Raw genomic sequence first — 25286 nt, forward strand, 5'->3', positions numbered from 1 at the left:
AAAGATTGATTTTATATATATATATATATAATATATGGTTAAGTTTAAATTAAATTTTTAATATTAAAATTTTATTTTTTAATTATTAAATTACATTAAAATTATATTTATTAATTATTAAATTATAATAAAATTTATTTTTTAAAATATTATAAATTATTTTAAATTTTTTATTTTTATTATTGGAATCTATGTTTTCATGATATAAATAAAGATATATAATCATTACAATTATGTGCAATTCAACAATAAGTTTAGAATATAAATTTTATAAATATAAATAATTTATCAATTGAATCAGTTTTATTTAATTTAAATTTAATTTTTATCTAGAACCGAATTGATTTCAGTTGATTGAATTGATTTCAGTTGATTTTAAATTTAATTTTAATAATTAAAATGAATAAAGAGAATATATATTTAAGGTAAATATACTTTTGCGTGTTATTGTAGCGAACCGAATACGGAAAGGATGATAACCCTTTTGAAATATCCCAATATATGGAGGCTGAGAGCCCACCCGATTATTCCTCACGGCACGGGCCACGAAGTTTTATTTATTTATTTATTTTTTATTTTTATGTTTTTTTGACATACACGCAGTTTTAATTTAGATAAATTTGTTTTTTTTTTTGAAAGGTTAATTTAGATAAGTTGGATTGTGGGATTTGGAAGGTGAATCCCACGCTTCAATGTCGAACAGCCACGAGTCCTACGATGACGACATACACCACCAAATAATTGTCTAATGTCGGGTCCACCGGTAGATATTCCCACTGGACTATTTTTGCGCCACGTGACCCCACAAACCAAAACAAGTTGGCCTTTTCACCTTTTTTTTTTTTTTTTTTCTTTACAAATTGCCAACCAAACAATTAAAATTAAAATAAATAAACAAAGGTTCTTTATTACAGTCCTAGAAAAAATGATTAACTTTTTTTAAGTCACTTTTTGTTTTTTAATAATTATTATAATTTCCTTTTTGGAAAGTAAAAAAATGGATGATTGAGTGGATTAAATTTCAAAAAGAAAGGTAGATAATCGGTTTGACTTTTTTTTAGTCTGTGGCTGATAATGAATGTTTCTTAATCACTCATTTTCTGGAGAAAAAATGTATATTTAATGTTTAAAGATTCCATCTTATAAGTTTGTTCAACGAACACATGAGATTATATTAAATAAACAAACAAGTAAATATAAATTTAGCCCAAAACCTTTTTGTCCTATCGCAAGTGGTGAATTTATTATCATACTCTATTTTGTATTTTTGAATAAACTAATATCAATCATTATTAGTTATTATTATCTATAAGTTAAAGCGGTGTTTATATAATCCTTTTAGACTTTTGAAAACACAAACCAATCGTGCAATCAAGAGGATGATCAAGGAATTCACCAACAAAAAAAGAAAAAAAAAAGAAAAATCATTAAGAATTCATTCTGAGGATTTTATCTAATGATAAAATATTTGGAATGTATGTTTAGGCTTTGGATTCAATTAATTATTATTATTATTTTAAAAAAGATGATCAAGGACGGCCGCATGAGAAAATTAAAAAATTGAGAAAAAAATAAAAAAGAGATAATACTACAGAATATTCTTTAAGTGGGATAGTGTACGGTTTTTTTGTTTTTTTTTTTTTTGTGGTTTTTTTAATGGATGATAGTCATAATTTGAATTCCTCAATTTCCATTATGTTTTCTTTCAACAAGAATAATAAATTACAAAATATTTTTTATTTATTTATTTTGTGCCCTTTTTTTTTATGGATTTTACATGCCATGTTAGTTAACCTGTTTAAATCATCAATAATTTGAGTCATTTGGTTAATATAAATTTCACAACCAATTTGTATAAATGCTATGAATAATCCCTCTTTTCTTTTAGCAAATATGTTTGATCCAAAATGAATTTTTTTGCTTATTGTATTAATGTATTTTATAATGCATATGGGTTATTTAGCAACACAAATATATACACACACTCACACACACACATATATATATATATATATATGTAGGATGGACAAAATTATATGCTTAACGTTTAGATACAATTTTTGTTTGCTTATAATATAAATAAAAACATGGATAACAATATGCAAATAGTCGACATGGAGTAATGGAGTTAGAAGCATATGTTTTTATTGAAAAAAGACAAACTACACTTTTTTTTTTTTTTTGGTAAATAAAAAAAGACAAACTACATATGTGTGGCGTTCGGTACAAATTCACAATTCAAGTTTGCAATTTACAAAAAAAAAAAAAAAAAAAAAAAAAAAAAAAAGAAACAGCAAAAATAGCAGATAGACAACAATTTTCAAATTATTCACCCAAAAAAAAAAAAAAAAAAAATCAAATAGATGACCTTTGAGTGATAGCTAAAGCCAGAATGAGTTTGTGGGTTTTGGCTGCTGGGAATAACTTTGCTCACATTTAGGTCCAACCCACATGAGATCCAGCAAAACTTTTTGTGTGACAACACCATGTGAACCGTATCTGTCTCAGTATACACAATGATTGTATTTTAGTTTCACCATAAATGAACTCATAATTTGTATTTAACCCCAAAAAAATTAAAAAAAAAAATGAGCTCATAATTTGTAGCCAAAACCAAACAGAGAACTCATAATATATGGATCCCAGTGACCTGCGTATCACTTTCAATCAATGTTTTCCTTCTCATTTTCCATGCCTGAAAATATCAATTTTGTTTTATATTTATTTTTTCTAAAAGAAAAGAAAAAGAGTTAATGCTTTTTCAGCAAAAAAAAGTTAATGCTTTTATATATAATTAGGAACAGAGAAACAAATCTTTAGACATTTCAATGAGAAAAAAAAAAAAAACCATATACATTCTTATTAATTAAGTTTATGTTATTTATTTATTTATTTATTTTTTCCACAATGAATGAAATTTAAAATATTTCATTTTTGTTTCCTAGAAAAATTTACAGTTACAAAAAATATAACTCAGACTACAACTCTTACTCATATATTACATATAAGATAACTAACTACATTAAATTAACACGAATGAAGTAATTATTTAAAAAACAAAGTTTTATTAAATTAACAGAAAGTGATTTTGTTGGAGGCCAAATGTTTGGTCATTGTCTGGGCCTTACCATGTCAGATTGTTTAAGCATACGGGCTTGAGCCCATTCGAATACCAAATGGGCTATAATATAGTTGGCCCAATAGCGGTGGGAATCTAATTAAATACCCAGGGTTTTGTTTAATACTGGAGGAAAAGTAGACTACTGGTTTTCGAAGTCTTCGTTTTGGCACTCAATTCTTGTCGTCCCTCCAAATTCCAAGCTTTGGGGAAAAAAAACTTCACGAACCAACCACAGGGACAGCAGCGAGAGGGTTAGGGTTAGGGTTTTGTTTGGAATCCATAAAGCAGTTTGAAGAGGCAGAGAATGGCGAGGTACAGAAGCCGGAGTAGAAGCTATAGCCCTCGTCACCGAAGCAGAACCCCGCCACGTGGACGCAAGCGATACGATGACGAACAACCTCGCGATCGTTACCGTGACAGCAGGTCTCACAGGGACCGTCGCTCACCTGCTCCTTCTGGCTTGCTCGTTCGCAATCTCCCTCTGGATGCTAGGTTTCTTTTTCTCTCTCGGTCCCTTATTTTGGTTTTTTTTTTTTTTTTATTGCTTGTTTTCGCAATTAGGTTGGTAGAATCCAAGCAGGGAAAAAAAAAAAAAAAAGATAGAAGGGAAAATAAAGAACCAAGTAGAAGTGAGTATATTTTAGGTGGTTCATTGAGTCATTCGTATAATTTGCAGTATTTATTTTATTTTATTATATTTTTTAATTTGATTTTTATCTATGTATTACAGGCCTGAAGATCTTAGGATTCCATTTGAACGGTATGGTCCTGTGAAGGATGTTTATCTACCAAAGAATTACTACACTGGGTATGTCTCTAATTTATATTATGTTTTAGTTCTCATTATTCCAAACACTTAAAGTAACTAATTTTGAATGAGAAATTCTGTTTGCTTGTTATTGTTATTATTATTTTTATTTGGATGAAAGATAAAAAATAATATACTTCTTTTACAATACAACACAGACAAGCCCTTTGTTTTTACTTAATTGGAGCCTTTTGTGTTTGATATATTTGAATTTATAGGGAACCAAGGGGCTTTGGGTTTGTGAAATATCGATATGCTGAAGATGCTTCTGAAGCAAAACAACATCTAAACCATACTGTTATCGGTGGGCGTGAGATAAGAATCGTGTTTGCTGAGGAGAACAGGAAAACTCCTCAAGAAATGCGTTCAACTTCTCGCATAAGGTATACAAGTTTCAATTTTTATTTTTTATTATTATTATTTTTTTTCCCCTTCTTTGTATTCAATTTTAATAATAAACTTCTCTGATTAAGTGGAACAAATCTATGTTATAATAGTTGACTCATTTTTTTCTTTTTCTTCTTTCTTCTTCTACAGTAGTCGGTATGGTGGAAGCTCCAGGAGGAGAACTTCACCGAGGTCCCCAAGACGCCGATATCATTGTCAGTCTTGACTTTCTCTTGGCATTTAATTCAACTTGCAAAAAAACAAGATGTATTCAAGTATTTACGGAACTGTTTTATTTTCTTCAATGTTCTGCTGAATTTTCATTGGTGTTTCTTTGTTCTTTGTTCTTTGTTCCCAGCTTACTCACGGTCACCTTCACCTGCTAGGCGTGATTCAAGGTTTGGATTTTATTGGCATTAATATTTTTTCTCTGCTTAAGGATTATCATACTTTCTTGTTACATTTTCATGATGGTAGTTAGAAAGTAGGACTTGTTCAAACATTTATGAACTTCAGTCCCGTCCATTTTATTTTTATGTTAGAGCACTTGATTGATTTCTTAATGAGATATCCATCCATCATTTAGACTATTTGCTAACTTGTTTTGTGTTTTCTATTGATAATTCTTTGGTAAAACATGATTCTGTATATTGGTTTTGGTTGGTAGTCACAAACTGTTTGTTGCATTTTACATGCTCTTCTATCTTGATGACCTCTTACCAAACAACTGATAGGGTTTTTTTTTTCCCTGAAGTTAGGTAACGAAAACTGTTTGATTTATAGAGGTTGTTGTCTCCTGGATTTGTGTGTATATATATATATATATATGTATACGAGGTGAACAATGAATTATATAATATCTGCTGGTGGCCTTGTTTATGCAGATATTAAAGTGAAAAGGAGACTTTAAAGACTTCTGGATTAATAAAGATTAACGAGAAAAGAGATCATAACAGTGATCGGCAACTTGCTTACTTTTCTACTAAAGCCTTTCCATAAGTATTATTTATAATCTCACCTACACCGGTTCTACAACTTGCATGGACTTTCAAATTATTTTATCTTCTAGTTTTGCAAGGTTTGCTAAAGTTGAATGAACTGACCAGCCAAACTTGTCCTGAGAGATGTTTGGCACTCATAATAGTACATTTTTCATTTTCTTTATAGACTGTTAAAGTAATTATTTTAGTAAAAAAGTTAAATTTGATATCTTGTTTTGCATATACGATCCAGTTATTAAAGAATATAGAGCTTATAGTTGGCCAAAGAAAGAAATCATCTTCAAAGATGGGAAGCCATTCAAAGTTTTTACTGGTAGAGGTATGGTGACATTGTCCAACGAAAAGATAAAAAAGGTTTTAGAAAGTTGGGGCAAAGAGGGCCATGAAGTTGTCAGATGCTGATCAAGTACTTCAGTATAAAGCATAACTCTCAGTGTTTGGACCAAGTGTCATATTTTTTGTTCAGAAACCTTGAAAAGGTTCAGGTAAAGGTCATATTTTGATTGATCGGATTTGAAGAGGATGCAAGTAGGATTTCTATTATTTGACAACCAATTTGATTTTATTATTTGTGACTTTGTGCAAAAATTGCTTATGCTTGGAATATGAGAATGTGTTTCTTTCTGAAAACAAGAGATTTGGTGTGTTTAAATTATTCTGGAATTATCTTATTTTGTTGGCAAGCTTAGTAATGAATGTATTTTGAATTCTGTCTTCTCTTGCCAATGTAAAGGGACCGGAGGGCTAGGGATGATTATAGGTCTCCTGTTCGCTCCAGATCAACTTCACGTTCCCCTCCACATGTTGAGAGAGACTACAGGAGGTCACCAAGTCCAAGAGAGAATGGTAGGAGCCCCTCTGATGAGAGGGAGTATGCGCCCAGCAGGTCAAGGAGTCCAAGGGGTAAGAGTCACAGTCCTTCTAGGTCTCGGTCGCGATCATACAGGTATGTACTCCTCCATTTCCTATCAATGATCAAGCTAATACTTCCATTTCTTTTGGGGTGATTATTTATTTGATTTCTTCATGTATAGTCCTTGCTGATGTTTGCTCAACATGTTGCTGTTGCTGGTGCCAATCTTGGTTCGGATGCAGACTATTATCTTGGGCATTTTAGCTGGATAACGTAGTTGGTATCTTAGTTAGGCATGAAGCAATTGGTAGTTAGTACTGTTAATTACATCCCTTTATGTTTTAAGTTTAATGGATTTTAACTTTGGAATTTTTACTAAGTTGGAATGTAAGATTTCATGGAGTTTATTAATCATTGTTGTTGACGATCTTTTGTTTGTGGATGGATGGTTGCTGGCACTATAGTGTTTTCTCAAACATAGATTTCTCGTGTGCGCATGCTTTAAAGTGATATTGATTTACAAGCATGGAATTAATTATTGAAATGGGAGATGAAAAAAATTAATTCAATGAATTTTAAGGTTTTGTACAATCGAAAAGGAGATTAAAGTGTAAATGCTTTTAGATCAAATACCCGTAAATAAAAATAATGTTGGTTATTATATTATTATTATTAATATCTTAGTGATTTGGTATCTCTTTTATTGGTTTTGCCAGATAGTATTAATTCAGCAACCCTTAAAAATTGCCAAATAATAGGTTATCAAAATTTGTAATAAAAATTTTGGTAGAAAAAATTGATACCTGTAGTATCATGTATATCACCAGGCTCAATGGCAAAGTCAGATGAATAAGATTTGCATAAGTGGCGGTTTCACTCGGTTTGGCTACCATTGGGCTTTTTCATTATTATTATGGTAAATAGGCTTCCAATCTACGAGAGAGATTTAAAAAAAGTACAAAAAAAAAAAAATCATATTGTACATATATCATTTTGATATAGGATGTGGCTTTATGAAGTTCTTGATGTTAGAGGTCACAGTTATGCACATAGAGCAAATGCCAAAAGCCCACTTTCCCATGGTAAATGCAAAACATTGATCAACTTCACAAATTATGCTTTAAAAAAAAAAAAAAAAAAAAAAAAAAAACAGATGCAAAAGGTTGTCATGCATAGAAGCATTTCCCATTAAAAATCTGAACATACAAAGAGATTGACAAATCATTTCAAGAAACAAATTGCATTCAAACTACATTCAAAGTATTTGCAACATCAGTGCTTTGCTCATCGGAAAGCTCCCGTATTATTTAACCATGGGATTAAATGTAATGATTTTAGTCCAAAGGGCATGCTTTCTCAAATGCTTGCTGCTCTTTGCGACATAAATCAAACTCATTTGTGTTGTAATACATGCATCCAACATAAGCATCCATCTCTTTTGTGCACCTCTGATGAAGATCTCTCAACCTGCAGTATCAAGAATTCCCTCATTTTAGAAGAGCAACTAACAGTAACTTTCTACTTCGTGTTTCTGTGACGTTTAATGGGAAAGAAGGTGTAGTTATATGTGCTCTGTATAATACATGGTGTGTTTTCTACATGGATTTAGACATATTTTACTTGCAGCAGTAGGAATGCAGAACCTACTAAACATTGTGCAGTTGGTAAAAAACAAAAACAAAATATGGCGCAACTTTCCATATGAGTTATGAATTTTATGACTAAATTGAGAATGTGAAGCAGAATGCATGTCACCTAGAGGAAACACACAAACTTACAGAAGAAAGGCCATTCTTAGAAACTAGTCTGAACTCAAGGCTGCTATTGAAAGTCACGAGACAAATGAATGTGGTAATTTATGGTTTTACTAGATCTGATCTATGGTTTTACTATATCTGACATAGATAGAGAACAACCAAGATTATTTAGTTTAACGAATAGCTTGTTTAAAACATATTAACTTTAAAAGTATCATTTACATTTCTCATGAAGCTATACAGGATCCTAAGTTCTATATATACTTATCATTTAAGTGGAGCATCTAACCATAATAGCTAAAAGTATCTTTCTAGGTTGCATTCCACGAGATCATCAATGCTGCATGATCCCAAGAGCTTTAAAAGGTACATATCCCTTTATAAAATAGTAGTTCAGACAGCATCCTAGCAGCCAGCAAGCAATATATGCTTTCAATACTTATGGCACTTCAAGCATGAGATTCAAATAATTAGCAGCAAACAAACCTTGTATTTACTAATTTCAGCCGAAGGGTATGAGTGGTAGGCTCAGCTGTAAACGAAAACATGAAATTAATACAATAAAAACCGAACTAGAAAGCTAGCCTTCTAGATCTGTTACCTGGGGCTGGTGTTGTTTTGGCTAAATTTAGTTCAAGGTTTCTAGACAATATCATTCTACATGAAGATGTGATAGATAAAAGATAACTAAAATATGTTTAGCAGATTTATGTAAAGCTATTACACAATAAATATCTTTTTCCCCCATATCTAATCAAGATGATTGAAATTTATCCTCACAATTTCTCTCTATGAAAATGATGATTATGGAACCTTAAGAATGTGCCAATTCATTCTAATGGAGGCCAGACGATATCATTCTACATGAAGATATGATGGATTAAAGATAAACCAAAATAAGTTTTTTGCAGATTTAGGCAAAGCTATTACACTATAAATATGTTTTCCCCCATTTAATCAAGTTGATTGACATTTATCCTCACAATATCTAAGATCATGATTATAGAACCTTAAGAATGTGCCAAGAACCTGACTGAAGAAAAAAGTTGGAGTATCAGCTACAAGAACTCTATACACAAATAAAAAAGTGTCAAAGCATAAGCAGGGGGGGAGTTAACTCGTTTGAAATCATGTCTCCTACCATGATACTCCTTTATTGGGAAACCCCCGAAACTCATTTTAGTTCCACTTCTTCTTTCTATAAATTTGAGCTCTAAACTTAATTCATAACAAAACTGAATTTCTGAAGCAGAATATAAATTTCTAATATTTTGCATAAACGATCAACTTTTTTTGAGTTGGGAATTATGATAATTGGGGCCTCAGCATTCCAATATCCTTTATATTTTCTAGCATTTTCTCAGCAACCAACCAACAAACAATCAAAATGAATTCGTAATATGGAGGATCATAAAACATTTAATACATTTTAAAATCAGTAAAAAAGAGAGGCAAATGGGATCAATATTTTTTATTTATTTATTTATTTTTGGTGGGCACTTACAGGCCAAGGACGCAGCGAGTGACTTGTTTGCCTTTTTCGAGGCATTTCTCGGGGTTAGGGTCCTTCTTCTTGCACTTGATGAATTCCACGTTCTCTGCTTGGCATTTGAACGCTATGTGCTTAGACGACGCCATCAGCACCGCCGATGTTGGGATCGGATCTCCAGCAGCATCCACAGTGCCCGCCATACCCAAAAATTCGATCTTGCTACCATTGGTGTAAAAAAGATCGAAAATTTCGTTAAGCACAATCTACATTCCATCCGTTTGGTTCCCGAGAAAGTGAACGAAACACCAAAAAAAAAAAAAAAAAAAGCAATTGGAACACTTTGATTTTCCCGGGAAACATACAGAGAATTGGGGGAGAAAAAAAAAAAAAAACTCAAATATATATATATATATATATAAACATATATCAATTTACAAGAAAAGACTATACCTTCAGTCTTTAGTTGAATGGGGTTTTGCTGAGCTTAGCGAGAGAGAGAGAGAGAGAGAGAGAGAGAGAGAGAGAGAGAAGAGAGGGGAAGAGTGTTAGGGCACAGTGAGGAGGTGATTTTGGAGATTAGTGGAAAAACTATGGAATGCAAACGTGCGCCGTGTTGGTAAACATTAGGATTTAGGATTTCGAGCGTGCTGAATAAAATTACCGAATGCTACGGTCCGCACTGGCATAAAATTACGGAATTACCCTCCATGAAATTCTCAAAACGACTGTACCCGCTATATCCCTAGCAAAGTTACGAGCTTTGTCTCCGAGTCTCTGCTCTCAGTAATATTTCTCTACTCGTCGGCTTGGCCAAGACAAATAACCAGGTCCATTCTGTGGCTCCTTTCTCTTTCCAATTCTCATTTTCCGACCCCGGCTGTTGTAAATTTTCTCACTTTCAATTTATTTATCTATTTTTAAATCTGCTTTATTCATTTGGTATATGTTTTTCCTAATCTAGATGATGCGTAAAATTATTTGTTCGAATTCTTAGGGAAAGTGTTTCTGTTTTAATCAGTTGTTTCCTTGGTTGTTTGTGTTATTTGTTTTCAAGACCCAGATTACTTCTAAGTGGTAAATGGGATTTTGGTTGGGGTTCAATTATGTTTATTTATTGACCTCCGAAGTTAAAAAGACAAGATCTTTTTTACATTTTCGAAGTAATCCGCAGTATGCGCAAAACCCATTTGCTTTCCTAGCTTGTAAAAGGGAGTCGTTTTTCAGAATCTTGTTACTTTGTTGGGAGAGAGCATTAATTTCATGGTTTGCATTTTGAATATTTTTAAGCTAATTAAATTAGTTTATGGTGGTAGAAAATTGTTTGCCGTAGCTTTTGTGTTCTTATTTGGGTAGCCATTATCATGTAAAAATCTTGTATCTAGTTGCTAAAAGATTACTTTAGTATTTGGAGTGCATATGTATGTTAGCTTTTGTAGTAATTCAGGATTCAATAGGTAGTTAATATGAAGTATATCTTGTAATCAATGCTCATGGTTAGAAGAAGTTTGAGGTATATGACTATATGAGTGTCATTTACTAGGTAAGCTTTCATCCCATATTAACTACCCACGAAGAACTACTTGAGCGGAGGATGAATAGATACATAACTACGTATATATGTATGAGTTGTTGAAGATATTACATTTCGGTATGATTGCATTTGAGGTAAATTCACAGCAAAGTACTTAGAATCTTGGCAGATTGAATTTTGAGTCGTGTTACAGCTATGTGTTCTTGTTGTTTTGAAGTTCAAATGGTTTCCTGAATCTTGTGAGTGTAAAGAGCTTTTGCTTGTATGCCTATTTTTAAGAGTTCCTCCAAGTTTATTTGCTTTTGTTGTATGATTATCAAAACCTGATTTCTCAGTTCTCATTCACTAAGGGTTTGTTTTTCATTGGGCAAGGGTGGGGTGCTTGTATAATTAAAAATTATGGTTAATAGAACTTGATAGATTCATCAACCTCATTGGGATGCCTTAGTTTATAGGGCGCCTACAACATTTTGGGTTGGGTTAGAAAGTGCTTCTTTTTTTTTTTTTTTTTTTTTTTTTTGGGGGGGTCCTCTTTTATTAATGTGCAAGGCCGATTAGGAAGTTTAACTACACAATTTGTAATTTGCTTTGCAACTTATTTGATATTTCAAAGGTCAACCTGTATATAGTTAATGCATGTTTGATGCTGATGGATGATTCTAGTTGAACAAAAATGTGCTGCCAAATTCTGTTTTTATTATCATGAAACGTGTTTTCTAAGGTTTGTTTGATTAGCTTCTTCTATTTGAATTCAGAAATGGGTGACAAGAAGAAGAAGGCTACGTTTAACTACACGATTTGTGATTTGCTTTGCAACTTATTTGATATTTCAAAGTCGACCTGTATATAGTCAATGCATGTTTGATGCTGATGGATGAGTCTAGTTGAACAAAAATGTGCTGCCAAATTCTGTTTTTATTATCATGAAATGTGTTTTCTAAGGTTTGTTTGATTAGCTTCTTCTATTTGAATTCAGAAATGGGTGACAAGAAGAAGAAGGCTACGTTGTTCATCAGGCTTGTCTCAGCTGCTGGGACTGGTTTTTTCTACGTCAAGAAGAAGCCTTCTAGGATGGTAGAGAAGCTTGAGTTCCGAAAATTTGACCCCCGAGTAAACCGTCATGTTTTATTCACTGAAGCAAAAATGAAATGAGTGAGCAGTTTCATCAGTCTAGATCTTGTCATGTACTCCGTCATTTGGGAAGTTTGGATCAATAATGCCATTGTTGTGTCATGCAGACATTTTGTATCAAATTTTCTTTTTTTTTAGTTTATTTGATTTGACTAGTCTTGGGCGTTCGAAATCATGCCTCATAGATCGAAAATATGGAGGGTCTTCTAGTTTGATTCAGATGATTTGATTGACAACGAATACTACATGAAGGATCGATAAACCATGATGGATAAAAAAAAGTTGTCTTTTAGACTTGGAGGAGCCTGAATTATTGCAGGCTTTGCATTATTGAATTCCCAATTATCCCAGTGAAAGAATATGAAAACAAGATATATAGGTTTTCTTCCGTATAAGATTAAAGCTGGTTTTTGCCAATCATTATTTTTCTTTAAAAGAATGAAATATATATATATATATATATATATAAAAGAAATGAAGTACTCTTTTTTTTTTTTAAATAAAAAATTTTGTTGGTGAAGTGGGTTTGGTTTAAAATAATGGAAAATTCTTAAACAATTTTTTTTTTTCTTTTTCCAAAAATGAAAGGATTCAAATTGGTTTAATCTAACCTGTCAAATTGCAGAATCTAATCCGCACAAATGGAACCGACCTTATTTTTGTATAGAATTGCGCATTTCTGCATCAATCACAATCCTAGAGGTCAAAAAACTCAAGTGAAAAGACTTTTCTTTTGAACATGCAAATTTATGGTCCTCAAAAAGCATGTAACATGAAAGATATCTAACATGATATTGCTATCAATAATATTAAGTTTTAGAATTTTGAATCTTTCTTTTCACATTCATTGTCAATTTCACATGTAGCTTCACAAAGGTGTTTTGCCATTCAGGGGCAAGGACCTATATAAAACAATGACAGGGAATTGGTTTTTGTCATTTCCTTTCTAAATCAGCCAAAAAAAATAATAAAAAGAATTTTCTTTCGAAGATACAATTTTACATTTCAAATTGAAGAAAGCATGTTGTTTATCACTCTTTATCTGTTCCCTTCCGTTGGAATATATATCAAAAAATATATATGTCTTGATCATGGCATCTATGAAGCATATAGTAGTTAATTGCATCGGATGTAAATGGTCCACAACTCAGTTTTTCCACCACAGTTATGTACGCTATCTGTATGTGCGTCTATTTTTATAAGAGAATTTAAAGAATCTATTTAAAAAAAAAAAAAAAAAGAAAGAGTTTGAAGAGTCAAATATTTACAGGTTTTATTTATTTAATAAATAAAGTCAAGTTTATAACGGATATAGAACTGCTCAAGAAGTTCCATCATTCAACTGCTGGAGAAATTTTTAAGGATAATTTAAAAACTAACCTAAATGTGTTTGTTTAAAAGGAAAACTTTTTGGATTCCATATGGATAATAATTTATTGTCCATAAACAAATTTATGAAAAGTTAGGCACTAAAACATGAAGACCTTATATTTAGGTATATAACAAGAGACTTTTTTTTGTGAGGATTATAGAGACTAAATGGCAATTCAATAGAAAGTGGAATAAATATAGTATGTAGATGGATACCCACTTAATTTCATTCTTCTTTTTTTTTTTTTTTTTTTTTTTTTTTTTGGGCCTGCTGGGAATACCCACTTTGTCTCATAAGTCAAATTTGCTATTCCCACAACCAATATGCAAAATTATTATTCTCTTAACTACCAATAGAAAAGGAAACAAATAACAAAAATAATACAATAAAATAAAAAACATTCATAATAAATGTCATTGCATACAGACCACAAAAAGGCATTGACCAAATGATATTAGAGCCCCCCACCACCTCCACCAAGAAGAGAGGTAAAACAAAAAGAAAAAATTTACTAATATACATTGTCTAGTCAGAACACAGTGATGTTGTAGGCCTAAATAGTGCTAGAACTTATCAGCAGTAGCAGCAAAAAGACAAATAAAATAAAATAAGATAAAATAAATAATATTAATATAATTTATATCTATCACTCAATCTATCCGAACGGTGATTTCTAGTGACGTGGCCCAATGAATGAGGAGCTGCTATATTGTACCAGAGAGATTGGTGCTGGTAAGACTATAAATATGGAGGCAATACAGTTCAAAGTCTTTCTGGAGTGGCCATTTTGGTATTCTCATTAAGAGCTTTTCAGTGAAACTCACTGTCAACCACACAACATTTTCCAACACGCATTGTCCCTCTCTCTCTCTCTCTCTCTCTCTCTCTCTCTCTTCTCTTTATTTATTCAACTTCACAGCCACTATCACTAGCACTTTCTCAGTGGGACTTGTTTTTGTTGTTCTTCTTGTTGATGTTCTTTTTCTTCTTGCTCTGTCTCTGCATGTACTGTGCTTCGTTTCATTTCTGGGTTCTTCTTCATTTGACCTCGAATTCAACTTATTGAGCTCTCTTTTTGTGCTTCTTGTTGGTTTTGGTTGTAATGGCGCTTTGTACATTATCATTTCCTTCACATCTTAGCCGAGCTGCAGCTTCAGATCCTCAGAAGTCAACCTCCTTTTTGTCTCAGATTTCTTGGGGAGCAGATCTATTGGGCTTAGCTCGATTCAAGTTTAATCAGGTTTGACAATATGTATTATATATATGTATTGTAAAATCAAAAGGAAAGTTACTCATTCGTTATGTTATTGAAAGAATGCCAACCCGAGTTAATAAAAAGTTGGGTTTTTGTCCATTTCATTTGTTTATTTCATTTTTATTTTTCTTTTCTTTTTGGTTGTGAAGTTTTTATTTTGATTTCCGAATTATGTTTTCTGGCTGATGTTGCTATTGAATAATACCCAATATCCAATAAGATAATAATATTTTCTTTTTGTATTTTATTTGTTAAGGAATTTGTAGTGAAAGATATGGGTGTTTTTTGTTTGGACTTGCTGCAGGTCAGGAAAAGGCCATGTGGGGTTTTTGCATCACTTTCAGAGATGGGGGAGTATCATTCACAGAGACCACCAACTCCTCTCTTGGATACCATAAACTATCCAATTCACATGAAAAATCTATCTGTCAAGGTTCATAACAAAAATCCTTATCATTATATTGCTTAGTTGCCAAGAAGAGCTTTATTTCTTAGCTTAGATTTTTAAATTATCTACCAAATGAAAGCTAATTCTCTATAGCTTATTCTTATAGCAGGAAGAGCTTATTATCCATGCATAAGATTTTAATTTAACTTTCATATTAATCATTGGTTCAGGAGCTTAAACAGCTATCGGATGAACTAAGGTCTGATGTCATCTTCAATGTTTCTAAGACTGGAGGTCACCTTGGCTCAAGCCTTGGGGTTGTGGAGCTTACTGTGGCTCTTCATTATGTCTTTAATGCTCCTCAAGATAGGATATTATGGGATGTTGGTCATCAGGTTTCAATCTGGCCTTCTTTGGTTCATTATACAATTAAAACCCGAAAATATTGCTAGAGATGAGTCTAAAAATTCGATTGTAATTTATATTGATTTTGCAGTCTTACCCTCATAAAATCTTGACTGGAAGAAGAGATAAGATGCATACTATAAGGCAGACAAATGGGTTGTCAGGATTTACCAAGCGCTCCGAGAGTGAATACGATTGCTTTGGGACTGGTCATAGTTCTACCACTATCTCAGCTGGCTTGGGTAATTCCCTGTTCTTCTCCAGACTTTACTATTAACTTTTCATTTTTCCAAAGAGACATTGAATTTTGAATTTAGTGTTCAGGCTTCAAAATCAATAGAATTACTGAGCGAATACAATTGCATCTTAGTTTGTGTTTTTTGTGTCACAAACTATGGCACTTACAGTCCAAAGATGTGATTGAATTTCTACAATTTCTAGATATTTCTATTTCAATTTCGTTGATCACAAGTTCAACTCATCGTCCAGTTTTAAGCTTTTTGATATTACTGTCAAACAGGTATGGCTGTTGGGAGAGATCTAAAGGGAAGAAAGAATAATGTTGTTGCAGTCATAGGTGATGGTGCCATGACAGCAGGGCAAGCTTATGAAGCCATGAACAATGCTGGGTACCTCGACTCTGACATGATTATTATTCTTAATGACAACAAACAGGTTTCTTTACCTACTGCTACACTTGATGGGCCTATACCACCTGTTGGAGCTTTGAGCAGTGCTCTCAGTAGGTTGCAGTCAAACAGACCGCTCAGAGAACTAAGAGAGGTTGCCAAGGTAAGCATTCTCAATACCATCAAGAAAAGAAAACTAATCAATTATGAAGTTTTGATCAGTTTTGAGTCTAATTATATTTTGAATGAGATTGTTGCAGGGAGTTACTAAACAAATTGGTGGCACAGTCCATGAACTGGCTGCAAAAGTTGATGAATATGCTCGCGGAATGATCAGCGGTTCTGGATCAACATTATTTGAAGAGCTTGGACTCTATTATATTGGTCCAGTTGATGGTCACAACATGGATGATCTCATTTCTATTCTCAAGGAGGTTAAAAGCACGAAAACAACAGGTCCAGTCCTAATCCACGTTGTTACAGAGAAAGGTCGGGGGTATCCTTATGCAGAGATGGCTGCTGACAAGTACCATGGTATATACAATTATAGTTTTCAAATATGGTGAAAAAACAAAAAAAAATTCACATTATTTTGGTCTGCATATGTTTCATAGAAATGATCATGGAACTAGAAAATTAAACTTGCATATGCTTTTTCAGGAGTTGCAAAGTTTGATCCAGCAACTGGAAAGCAATTCAAAGGCAGTGCAAGCACACAGTCTTATACAACATATTTTGCAGAGGCTTTGATTGCAGAAGCAGAGGCAGATAAAGATATTGTGGCCATCCATGCTGCCATGGGGGGTGGAACAGGCTTAAATCTCTTCCTTCGCCGGTTCCCTACGAGATGTTTTGATGTTGGGATAGCAGAACAGCATGCTGTTACTTTTGCTGCAGGTCTGGCATGTGAAGGCTTGAAACCTTTTTGTGCAATTTACTCATCTTTCATGCAGAGGGCCTATGATCAGGCAAGTTGTATAGCTTCTTCAACTTCCATCATATTCAGCTTGTGCACTAAACTATCTGCTTAAAGTATATCTTTCGTGGTTTATGCAGGTAGTACATGATGTTGATTTGCAGAAGCTTCCAGTGAGATTCGCAATGGACAGAGCTGGACTAGTTGGAGCAGATGGTCCTACACATTGTGGCTCATTTGATGTTACTTTCATGGCATGCCTTCCTAACATGGTGGTGATGGCTCCTTCCGATGAGGCAGAGCTTTTCAACATGGTTGCAACTGCTGCTGCCATAGATGACCGTCCAAGTTGCGTCCGTTACCCAAGAGGAAATGGAATTGGTGTTCCATTGCCACCAGGGAATAAAGGCATTCCTATTGAGGTAGCTTTCCTGGCCTGAAATCTCTTCTATAGTGATGGAAATGTCTTTTTCTTGATTTGGTGAAACTTTTGAACAGGTTGGAAAGGGCAGGATATTGATAGAAGGGGAAAGAGTTGCACTTTTGGGCTATGGAACAACAGTTCAGAGTTGTTTAGCTGCAGCATCTTTAGTTGAACGCCATGGCTTGAGGCTAACAGTTGCAGATGCTCGTTTTTGCAAACCTTTGGATCGTACACTGATCCGCAGCCTTGCAAAATCACACGAGGTTTTGATTACAGTTGAAGAAGGATCAATTGGAGGCTTTGGATCTCATGTTGTGCAGTTCCTGGCCCTTGATGGTCTTCTTGATGGAAATCTAAAGGTATAAAATTTGTCTTGAAACTTCCAAAAATTTCTTAGTGTAAAAACCAGAAGATTCAACCAACTCTTTCCATAACTTGCAGTGGAGACCACTGGTTCTTCCAGACCGATACATTGACCACGGTTCGCCTGCTGATCAATTGGCAGAAGCTGGTCTGACACCTTCTCATATTGCAGCAACAGTATTCAATATACTTGGACAAACAAGGGAGGCACTGGAGATCATGTCCTAAAGAGATTCAAAAGGTTTTTCCTTTTTTTTTATTGTTTCGTCCCTATTATAATGTACAAAGTTGTGTTTACAATATGCAATAGTTTGGTATTTCCCATTTTGTATAGAAAAGTATTAGGACAGGACCACAGCATACCCCATTGATCTGGTTAGCAATGAAAGCACCAAAGCAGTGTGAAAAAAAAAAAAAAAGAAAAAAAGAAAAAGGGAAAACCAATGGATATTTGTTTATCCTGATAAGAAATGTGGGGGCTAATCAGGATGAGACTTTTAGTTTGGAAAAATTCATGAGGCTTTTTATAAGACTTTGACACCTATCTATTCACCACTTTGATATTGACAGAAACTTCCTGATGTACACTGTCATGGATCCACTTCCACCTACAAGACGTGATTCACAAATTAAAAGATTAATGCATGCTCTGCTTATTGCCAACACATAGCATATGATATATATATATATATATATATATTATAATATATATAAATTTGGTTGTTGTATATGCTTATGACCCACATTTCAGTAGTTTCTCACACGTCTCTGGGAAGTTTCAAACCAAAGAATTAGTGACCCAATATTTCCATGGTTGGTGCTATCAAAGAAGAATGCCACATTGAATTTGGTCAGTGGGAGACAATGATACATTGCGTCTTCATTCCTGAATCTATATACAGTAAATAAGTTGAAACGCTTTTAGGCCACATAATTGAAGTGTAAACTTTTCAATCCCTTTCAATAACCAACCCCCCCCCCCCCCCCCCCAAAAAAAAAAAAAAAAAAAAAAAATCCAACATCACCACGACCCTTATAACCCATGCAAAAATTATAAAAATCATTTGCAAGTTTTAAATTCTTCTACATTATTAGACATGCATTTGGATTTTCATCACTAAACATCATTAGCAATTCCATCTCTTTGCAATAATCTATCCAAAAAGGGTGATTATCGACTGCTTTTACATAATCTCTTCCCTCCATGGCCAAATCTCCTTCATAATTAGAACCGTCTTTTTGTACATCTTCTCCCTTGTGATCAACAACAATCTCTACTTTCTTCCCTGTCTTTTTTTTCAACTTCTTCAAAACTTTCTGTGGATCAAACTTGCCCATTACCACAACTTTGTGTTTATTCATGTCAGTAGCAAACTTTTCAACCCCTGAAATGCAAGAAAAAAATAAAATTAAAAAAAAAAATAAAATAGAAATAAAATTCGATTTTATAAACCTTTGAATTTTGAAATGACTTTGGCAACGGTCCTTTCACATGCATTACAATGCATTGAGACTTTGAATTCTGCAGCCAAGGCCTAAAAAAAAAAAAAAAAAAAAAAAAACATAATTTATAAAATAAGAAAACAATGCAATTGTTCTCATTTTCAATATATAAAAAAAGGAAAATATGGAGATTTTTTACTTTGGCCTCCTCAGTTTTCTTTTTCTTTCCCATTGGAACTGTACGTTGAAACTAAGGACAAACGATGCATGAAAGATGAAAGATAACTGTTTGGAACAAATAGAGGGGTAGTTTGGTAATCGAGTGGTTGGTAATAGCGGTTGAGTCAAATGGGACGTTGGTCGGAACGCGAAAATGCAAACCGGATTAACAAATGAAATCCCTAGTTTGTCCTTTCAAATTACTTAACTGCCATATAAATTTCTTCAACCAACCAACACAACCTTTAGTGTCTCTCTTCTTCTTTTTATTTTATTTTTATTTTAAAATTCCATTGTTTCCTTTTGATGAAGAAATTCAAATGCTGAGTTTCTAAACAAAATTTGCATAAAAGAAGACACAAATTAAACCAGTAGAAACAAAAAATCATTTAGTAACACCAGTAGTATATATATTTTATGAAACATTTAGAGAAATTTACATAAAACTTTTTACATTGTATCAGAACCAGGCTATATAGAAACTTCGATATATATAAACCATCAGAAACCACCAAAAAAAAAAAAAAAAAAATCATTTAGTAACACCAAACTGTTAGAAAAAACTACATTAAACTTTTTACGTTGTGTTAGAACCAAGCTATAAAAAAAACTTTGATATGTCTAAACCATTAAACAATTAGAAACAAAAAAATCATTCATTCAGTAACGTCAGTACTATATATATATTAGTAACACCAGTAGCATATATATATATATATATTATATGAAACTGTTGGAAAAAATTACGTGAACTTTTTACATTGTATTAGAACTAAGCTATAAAAAACCTTTGATACATCTAAACCTTAATTATCAAACTGAGAAGCTATATTCCTGATCACACCCCATAAAAGAATCACTCATCAAGTACACTTTATATGATGATTTCTTCCCAAATGCATCTGCTTCATCAGGAGCAGAAAATTGAAGCTTCTTTTTCAACTTCCTCTGCACAACCAAAACCACCTTCTTAATTACAAGCAAAGAGTTGGTTTCTGTATCACCAACCACAACCCACCATCCATGGCCTTCAAGTTCTTTTGCTTCTGTCTTCCTCTCCTCAATATCCTTCTCAAGTGTTACTATCAATATTATATTATTCCCACCTTCCATCACCACTTCATATCCCATGTTAATGTCTGGAAAACTGTTATTGTAGAACCTTGTAATGTCCAGCAGCTTTGAATCTGACAGATTATGTAGGCTAGGTAAGGAGATGGAATCGCTGGAACAGAACTAACAATGGCTATAAGGAAAGAGAATGCTGGAGAGCTTGAGAACTCACTTGCTTTTGGGACCTTGACCAACGAGGACCTCACGTGGCCTGCTTAACGAACGTTAGTGACGGAGACATCGTAAATTGGTCCGCGGGCATCGGGATAAGTCCTTTGTCCTACTACAGGTGCCTCGACAACCTTTACCAAGTTCGAATGATTGTCGACCACCAGATCCGTTGGTCTGCAATATTCACCCTAGCCCACAAGCATAAATCCTCGGCACGGAATATAATCCCAAAGTACTCCAAAGACTTAAATATAGTCAATCATTAGGCCAGTGTGAAACTAAGAAAGAGAGATGTTCCTAAAGCGGCATGCAAGCAAACTGTGCATCCTAAGAGAAAAGGAGAGATGTTCGCAATTACTACCATAAGAAAGCCGCTACCCTACCCCTATCTCTAAAGGGGCCCGTCACTTCATTTGTACCTTCTTGGCTTAGGCTGGCTTCCAACTGAGCTTACTTTATACTTCGAGTATTTATTACTCTGGTGGCAACACATGATAGGTGAATGACATGATTCATGAGGAGTTACATGACGGCCATGTGATGATGCATCAAATAGATGCAAGGGTGGATGACTCAGTAGGTCCTTGTATGGACTGATTAAGTTCCCCACTGGGAGAGCTTTAGAGGGAATAGGGGTGGACAACTATATGGGCTTCATGTGATTCAAAGCCAACCACTATGTATTACAAGAAACTCCTATGTGTAGCTATGTATACCTAATGAAAGCCTTAAAGAGCCTCTAATACTTACCTGCCTAAAACAAGCAAGATTCAAGAGTTAATCCATCATTAGCAAGATACGGCTCAGCCAAAAAATGTGAGTGCCCCTGCGTGAGCTGCAATCAAACTATAGCACATTAGCTAGGCCGTTTTCAATAAGGGGTGCTTAGCGCTGCTTTAGTAATAACATAGAAAGGGCTTTTCTCGCTTGTTTAGTAAAGTCAAGCATTGGCTTCGTTCCACTTCCTTAATGGACCTACGGACTAGTAAGGTTTACTTACATAGTTGTTCTTTCTTTTCAAAATTTCAAGTTCAAGCTAGCATTTTTCAGCTTGCTATTTGCTTTGGTCGAGTATCTTTCTTCCTTCGCTTTTGAATGAAGCAGTAAAAGTAAGTAAGTGTTCTCTTTCTTTCCTCTTGCTTCTTCCGTCCGGCTTTCCAAATAGTCAAATGTTTGGTTAGGATATGTGGGGAAGAAGCCCCTAGCATATTTCAGATGACTTTCATTTCCTATTCTAGTCTTGCAAGATCCGAATAGGATTGAAAGTCTATGAATGTCGAATGGTCCCATAGGCACTTTCACTTGCCCCTAAATACGCAGTAAGGCGTGGGTGCATTGGAACGATCCCTCTTTGAAAGCTCAACCTCGAGAGAATCTGTTTCGCTAGTCCAATGACTTGGCATACAAAGGTGAGTAGGGTTCACCTCCATGTGGTGCACTCCCGCTTCTTCATACCCCAAAAAAATGGAAGCTGCTTCAAGGGACAGCTTTTTGCTGCCGGATGAAGGTCTTATGTCGGCTAAGAAGATGGAAAATTCCTTCTTTTTTCGGTTCTGGAGATCAAATTAGGGACATAAAAGTGAGCCCTCCCTATTTTTAGTGGGTGCTCATAAGGTCAAAGTCCAAAATTCTATTCTTTCATTAATACAGGGGTAAAGGGAATAAATAGTTTAAGTGATTTACACCTCGAAGTATGTAAATACCAGATGCATAGGTTGAGTCATTCGCTAAACAACTATTTTATAAGGCAATCAACCAGGTGCTCTTACCTTAATGAATGCCAACTGGAAGAACTCACTTTCCTATCATTCAGTAGGAGATCCCTTCTTGTGGCTTGAAATTTATTACCTGTTGCTAATGGGGAGAGATCTTTCATTAGGGTTTGACGTTCCTCAGTGGAGATCCCCAGAATAATAGCTTGCTTGTGGAACTTAGTACTCTAATGAGGGTATTCTTGTATAGCTTGGCCCTTTCCCATATGCACTGCCATCGAATCTACTAGTCCTCCTCAAACCCAATGGGATAGAATTCCTTGCGAATTATAGTTTTCAACTTCTTCCGTGACAACCCAGAAATGTCATGGTTCCTCATATATGCATTCCATTAAGTTAGTGCATAATTTGACGATTTCCTTTTTTTTTCTTTGTTTGATCCAGTCTGTTCTATCTTCTTTCCTACGGATCAGCCCTATTAGATAAAGAAGGGCTTCCTATTCTGTATGATAACAGAATGAAATGTTGGCATGGGGTTTCGGTAATTTCAATTCCATTTTGAGTCTTTTTCAATTGAAATGGATCTTATATACGCCGGTTGAACCACATGTTGGAGTATCCAAACGAACTAGCGGAGGCACTGCTATGGCAGAGACAACATTAAAGGCACTAGTCTATGTTAATCACCTATCAGCAGGGGAAGCAGCATAGGTGGCAAAAACTAACTAGGGTTTAGGTACCAATTCGAAGAGCATTCGTTTACCTCTCCTTAGGGGTCGAGAGTAGCCAGCACTAGAGGTACCACACTAACAGCGGCATCCCGACCTGATATGGATCTCTACCTCTCTATCCACAACCGACCCATCATTTCTAAAGCTTATTTATTTACTTTTGGCATAGGCATAGGTGGAGACACAAGCAAAGGCCGATCCCTTTACAACTTCATAATCCATTGAAGTAGCAGCAGCGGCCAAGGCATAGGTTCCTTCGGCTGCAGGAAAGGCAGTTGGCTTTGTTGACCCGGATTGGAGCAAACATATAATACACACGGAGGTGGGAACTGCAGTATAGTATATATACATCAAGGTTGACCAACTTCAAAGAAATTGAAGATTAAGTTGACTCCATTGATGCATTAATGACCAAATGAAAAAAAGGTAAAAGCACTACCTTGCCCATATACGAATACAAAACCACTTTGAATAAATACATATTGAGATTGAGAATCAGTTTCCCTTTGGACGGATCTAGTTCCCATTGGGAGCCAAAGCTTGACTAATAAGGACTACCTACTTGAGTCGGCAAAAATCCTTGACTCTCAGTTTCAGTTCCATAAAGGGGTAAGTATCATGGCCCATTGAGTACCCTGTTCCCCCGGGTATAAGCACTTGATCTAGTTGTTTTTTCTATTGATTCAGTCCCATAAGTGGATGGCAGTAGAGTTATAGTAAAAGAAGCCGCGGGAAGCAAAGGCACCAATAAATAGCTACATGGGTCGCATAGAAGCTTTAAAAGATAGGGGGATCCACCGAAGATGGCAGCAGGAAAGATAGGAGCACAAACGAGGTAGCTTATGCTTTTTCTTTTTTTTCATCCTCACCATCTGGTTTATAGTCAAATCTGGAGAATATGAACTCATTAAATTCTTCTTTTTGGTACATTGTTATGAGCAGCTTTGGTACTCAATCTTGGGTCTTAGGTGTGGTCGAATCATGATAAAGAAGGTTTGATGGTTGTATAATTCCCAAGTGGAAAGTCATCTACTTGTAAAGTAGATGGAGTGATCTAGCGGCCTTTCTTGCACCAACATACATCCAATGGCATAGAGTGATGCATTAGTATGAACATTAACTCCTTATTCCAGTCCGAAAATTGAGGCTAAAGGTAAACACTCATCTGCATACTTAAAGGCTTAATCCTGTTCTGGTCCCCAACCGTTATACCTTTCTTTTGCAATGATTCCATTCCGCGCTTCGTAAAGTGTTTAGTGATGTGTCTGTAATAGCCTATGTGTCCCAAAAAAGAACATGGTACATCGGCCCCCTTTTCAGTAGATGAGATTAGAAAGGGCTTGCTTTCATTAACATTCAGTGAAGGTGCATAGCTTCTTTGAATGTCCCGCTGATTGACTACTACATCTAGGGATGGGACTGATCCCGAAAGATAGGTCTTTCCTTCTAGTTATGAAATCGGCTTAGGTTGAAAAGCAAGTTGATGATGCCATAAGTCAAACAGGCGAGTGAGGCAAGAGTCCTTCACTGCACTCACTGGAGAGAAAGGATCATCTCCAATCTAGTTGTAAGGTCTTGTCCCCTTATTTATTAGCAGCCGAAGTGTAGGCCGGGTAATTTACGATAAAACTTTTAACATGTGCATCGGAATACTCGAACATGTTTAATAAGCATTAGTCAACCTCCGATGGACAACAATTTGCTTTTCCAACCTGAGATTCTCTTTTTCATTTTCTCTAGTAGAGGAAGGCAATGCTCTCTCTTTATTCTCTTGGGGGACAAGGGAACATCCAGGTACTTTTTTTTATAGGAAAACTACCATTTTTGATTCGTCTTCAATGATCTGGAATTTCTACGAGGAGCTCTGTTCCAGAATAAGCATGACGTAAGCTTCCATTTATGTATCGACTATTGGGCCCATAACAACACTCAAAATAAAAAAGGAGTCCCACTTATCATGGACTTTTTGATCAATTAGGTGCGGGAAGGTATTTCACCAAGTTGGACTGGCGAGCGGGGTACTACCCAGTGCAGATAGCCGAGGGCAAGACGACCTGCGTGATG

The 25286-nt window shown here is 34.7% G+C and overlaps 5 protein-coding genes across 10 annotated transcripts; 3 read left to right on the forward strand and 2 right to left on the reverse strand.

Annotated features, from left to right (window-relative positions):
• The first annotated feature begins 3244 nt into the window (after positions 1 to 3244).
• LOC107423311 (serine/arginine-rich SC35-like splicing factor SCL28) lies at positions 3245 to 6597 on the forward strand. The gene is made up of 7 exons (XM_016032847.4): positions 3245 to 3613; positions 3852 to 3929; positions 4148 to 4312; positions 4467 to 4531; positions 4675 to 4714; positions 6051 to 6263; positions 6352 to 6597. The coding sequence occupies exons 1-7, from the start codon at positions 3426 to 3428 to the stop codon at positions 6359 to 6361; spliced, it is 759 nt and encodes a 252-aa protein (XP_015888333.2). The 5' UTR covers positions 3245 to 3425; the 3' UTR covers positions 6362 to 6597.
• A 727-nt stretch (positions 6598 to 7324) lies between these two features.
• LOC107423313 (NADH dehydrogenase [ubiquinone] 1 alpha subcomplex subunit 8-B) lies at positions 7325 to 10012 on the reverse strand. 2 transcript variants are annotated; one of them, XM_060815632.1, is made up of 3 exons: positions 9870 to 10012; positions 9432 to 9682; positions 7325 to 7637 (listed from the first exon to the last, which is right to left on the reverse strand). In XM_060815632.1, exons 2-3 carry the CDS (start codon positions 9617 to 9619, stop codon positions 7505 to 7507), a joined length of 321 nt encoding a protein of 106 aa, XP_060671615.1. In that variant the 5' UTR covers positions 9620 to 9682; positions 9870 to 10012; the 3' UTR covers positions 7325 to 7504. The 2 variants fall into 2 exon arrangements, with proteins under 2 accessions (XP_060671615.1, XP_015888337.1); XM_016032851.4 differs by having other exon boundaries at positions 9432 to 9638; positions 9870 to 10008.
• Positions 10013 to 10108: 96 nt separating this feature from the next.
• On the forward strand, positions 10109 to 12375 carry LOC107423316 (uncharacterized). Of its 4 annotated transcripts, XM_025075915.3 has the most exons (3): positions 10170 to 10301; positions 11706 to 11846; positions 11927 to 12375. In XM_025075915.3, the coding sequence occupies exon 3, from the start codon at positions 11929 to 11931 to the stop codon at positions 12100 to 12102; it is 174 nt and encodes a 57-aa protein (XP_024931683.2). In that variant the 5' UTR covers positions 10170 to 10301; positions 11706 to 11846; positions 11927 to 11928; the 3' UTR covers positions 12103 to 12375. The 4 variants fall into 4 exon arrangements, with proteins under 4 accessions (XP_048333172.1, XP_024931683.2, XP_048333173.1 ...); XM_048477215.2 differs by lacking the exon at positions 11706 to 11846 and having other exon boundaries at positions 10109 to 10246; positions 11927 to 12300; XM_048477216.2 differs by lacking the exon at positions 11706 to 11846 and having other exon boundaries at positions 10178 to 10301.
• Positions 12376 to 14218: 1843 nt separating this feature from the next.
• LOC107423308 (probable 1-deoxy-D-xylulose-5-phosphate synthase, chloroplastic) lies at positions 14219 to 18561 on the forward strand. Of its 2 annotated transcripts, XM_060815885.1 has the most exons (11): positions 14219 to 14693; positions 15013 to 15141; positions 15327 to 15491; positions 15593 to 15743; positions 16022 to 16293; positions 16391 to 16664; positions 16791 to 17102; positions 17191 to 17468; positions 17545 to 17829; positions 17912 to 18074; positions 18404 to 18561. In XM_060815885.1, exons 1-10 carry the CDS (start codon positions 14556 to 14558, stop codon positions 18059 to 18061), a joined length of 2154 nt encoding a protein of 717 aa, XP_060671868.1. In that variant the 5' UTR covers positions 14219 to 14555; the 3' UTR covers positions 18062 to 18074; positions 18404 to 18561. The 2 variants fall into 2 exon arrangements, with proteins under 2 accessions (XP_060671868.1, XP_060671867.1); XM_060815884.1 differs by lacking the exon at positions 18404 to 18561 and having other exon boundaries at positions 17912 to 18394.
• Positions 18562 to 18809: 248 nt separating this feature from the next.
• LOC107423299 (heavy metal-associated isoprenylated plant protein 5) lies at positions 18810 to 20626 on the reverse strand. The gene is made up of 3 exons (XM_048476957.2): positions 20315 to 20626; positions 19287 to 19368; positions 18810 to 19218 (listed from the first exon to the last, which is right to left on the reverse strand). Exons 1-3 carry the CDS (start codon positions 20624 to 20626, stop codon positions 18917 to 18919), a joined length of 696 nt encoding a protein of 231 aa, XP_048332914.2. The 3' UTR covers positions 18810 to 18916.
• Between the last annotated feature and the right edge of the window lie 4660 nt (positions 20627 to 25286).

This window comes from Ziziphus jujuba, chromosome 3 (genome assembly GCF_031755915.1).
Source record: "Ziziphus jujuba cultivar Dongzao chromosome 3, ASM3175591v1".
Lineage (NCBI taxonomy): Eukaryota > Viridiplantae > Streptophyta > Magnoliopsida > Rosales > Rhamnaceae > Ziziphus > Ziziphus jujuba.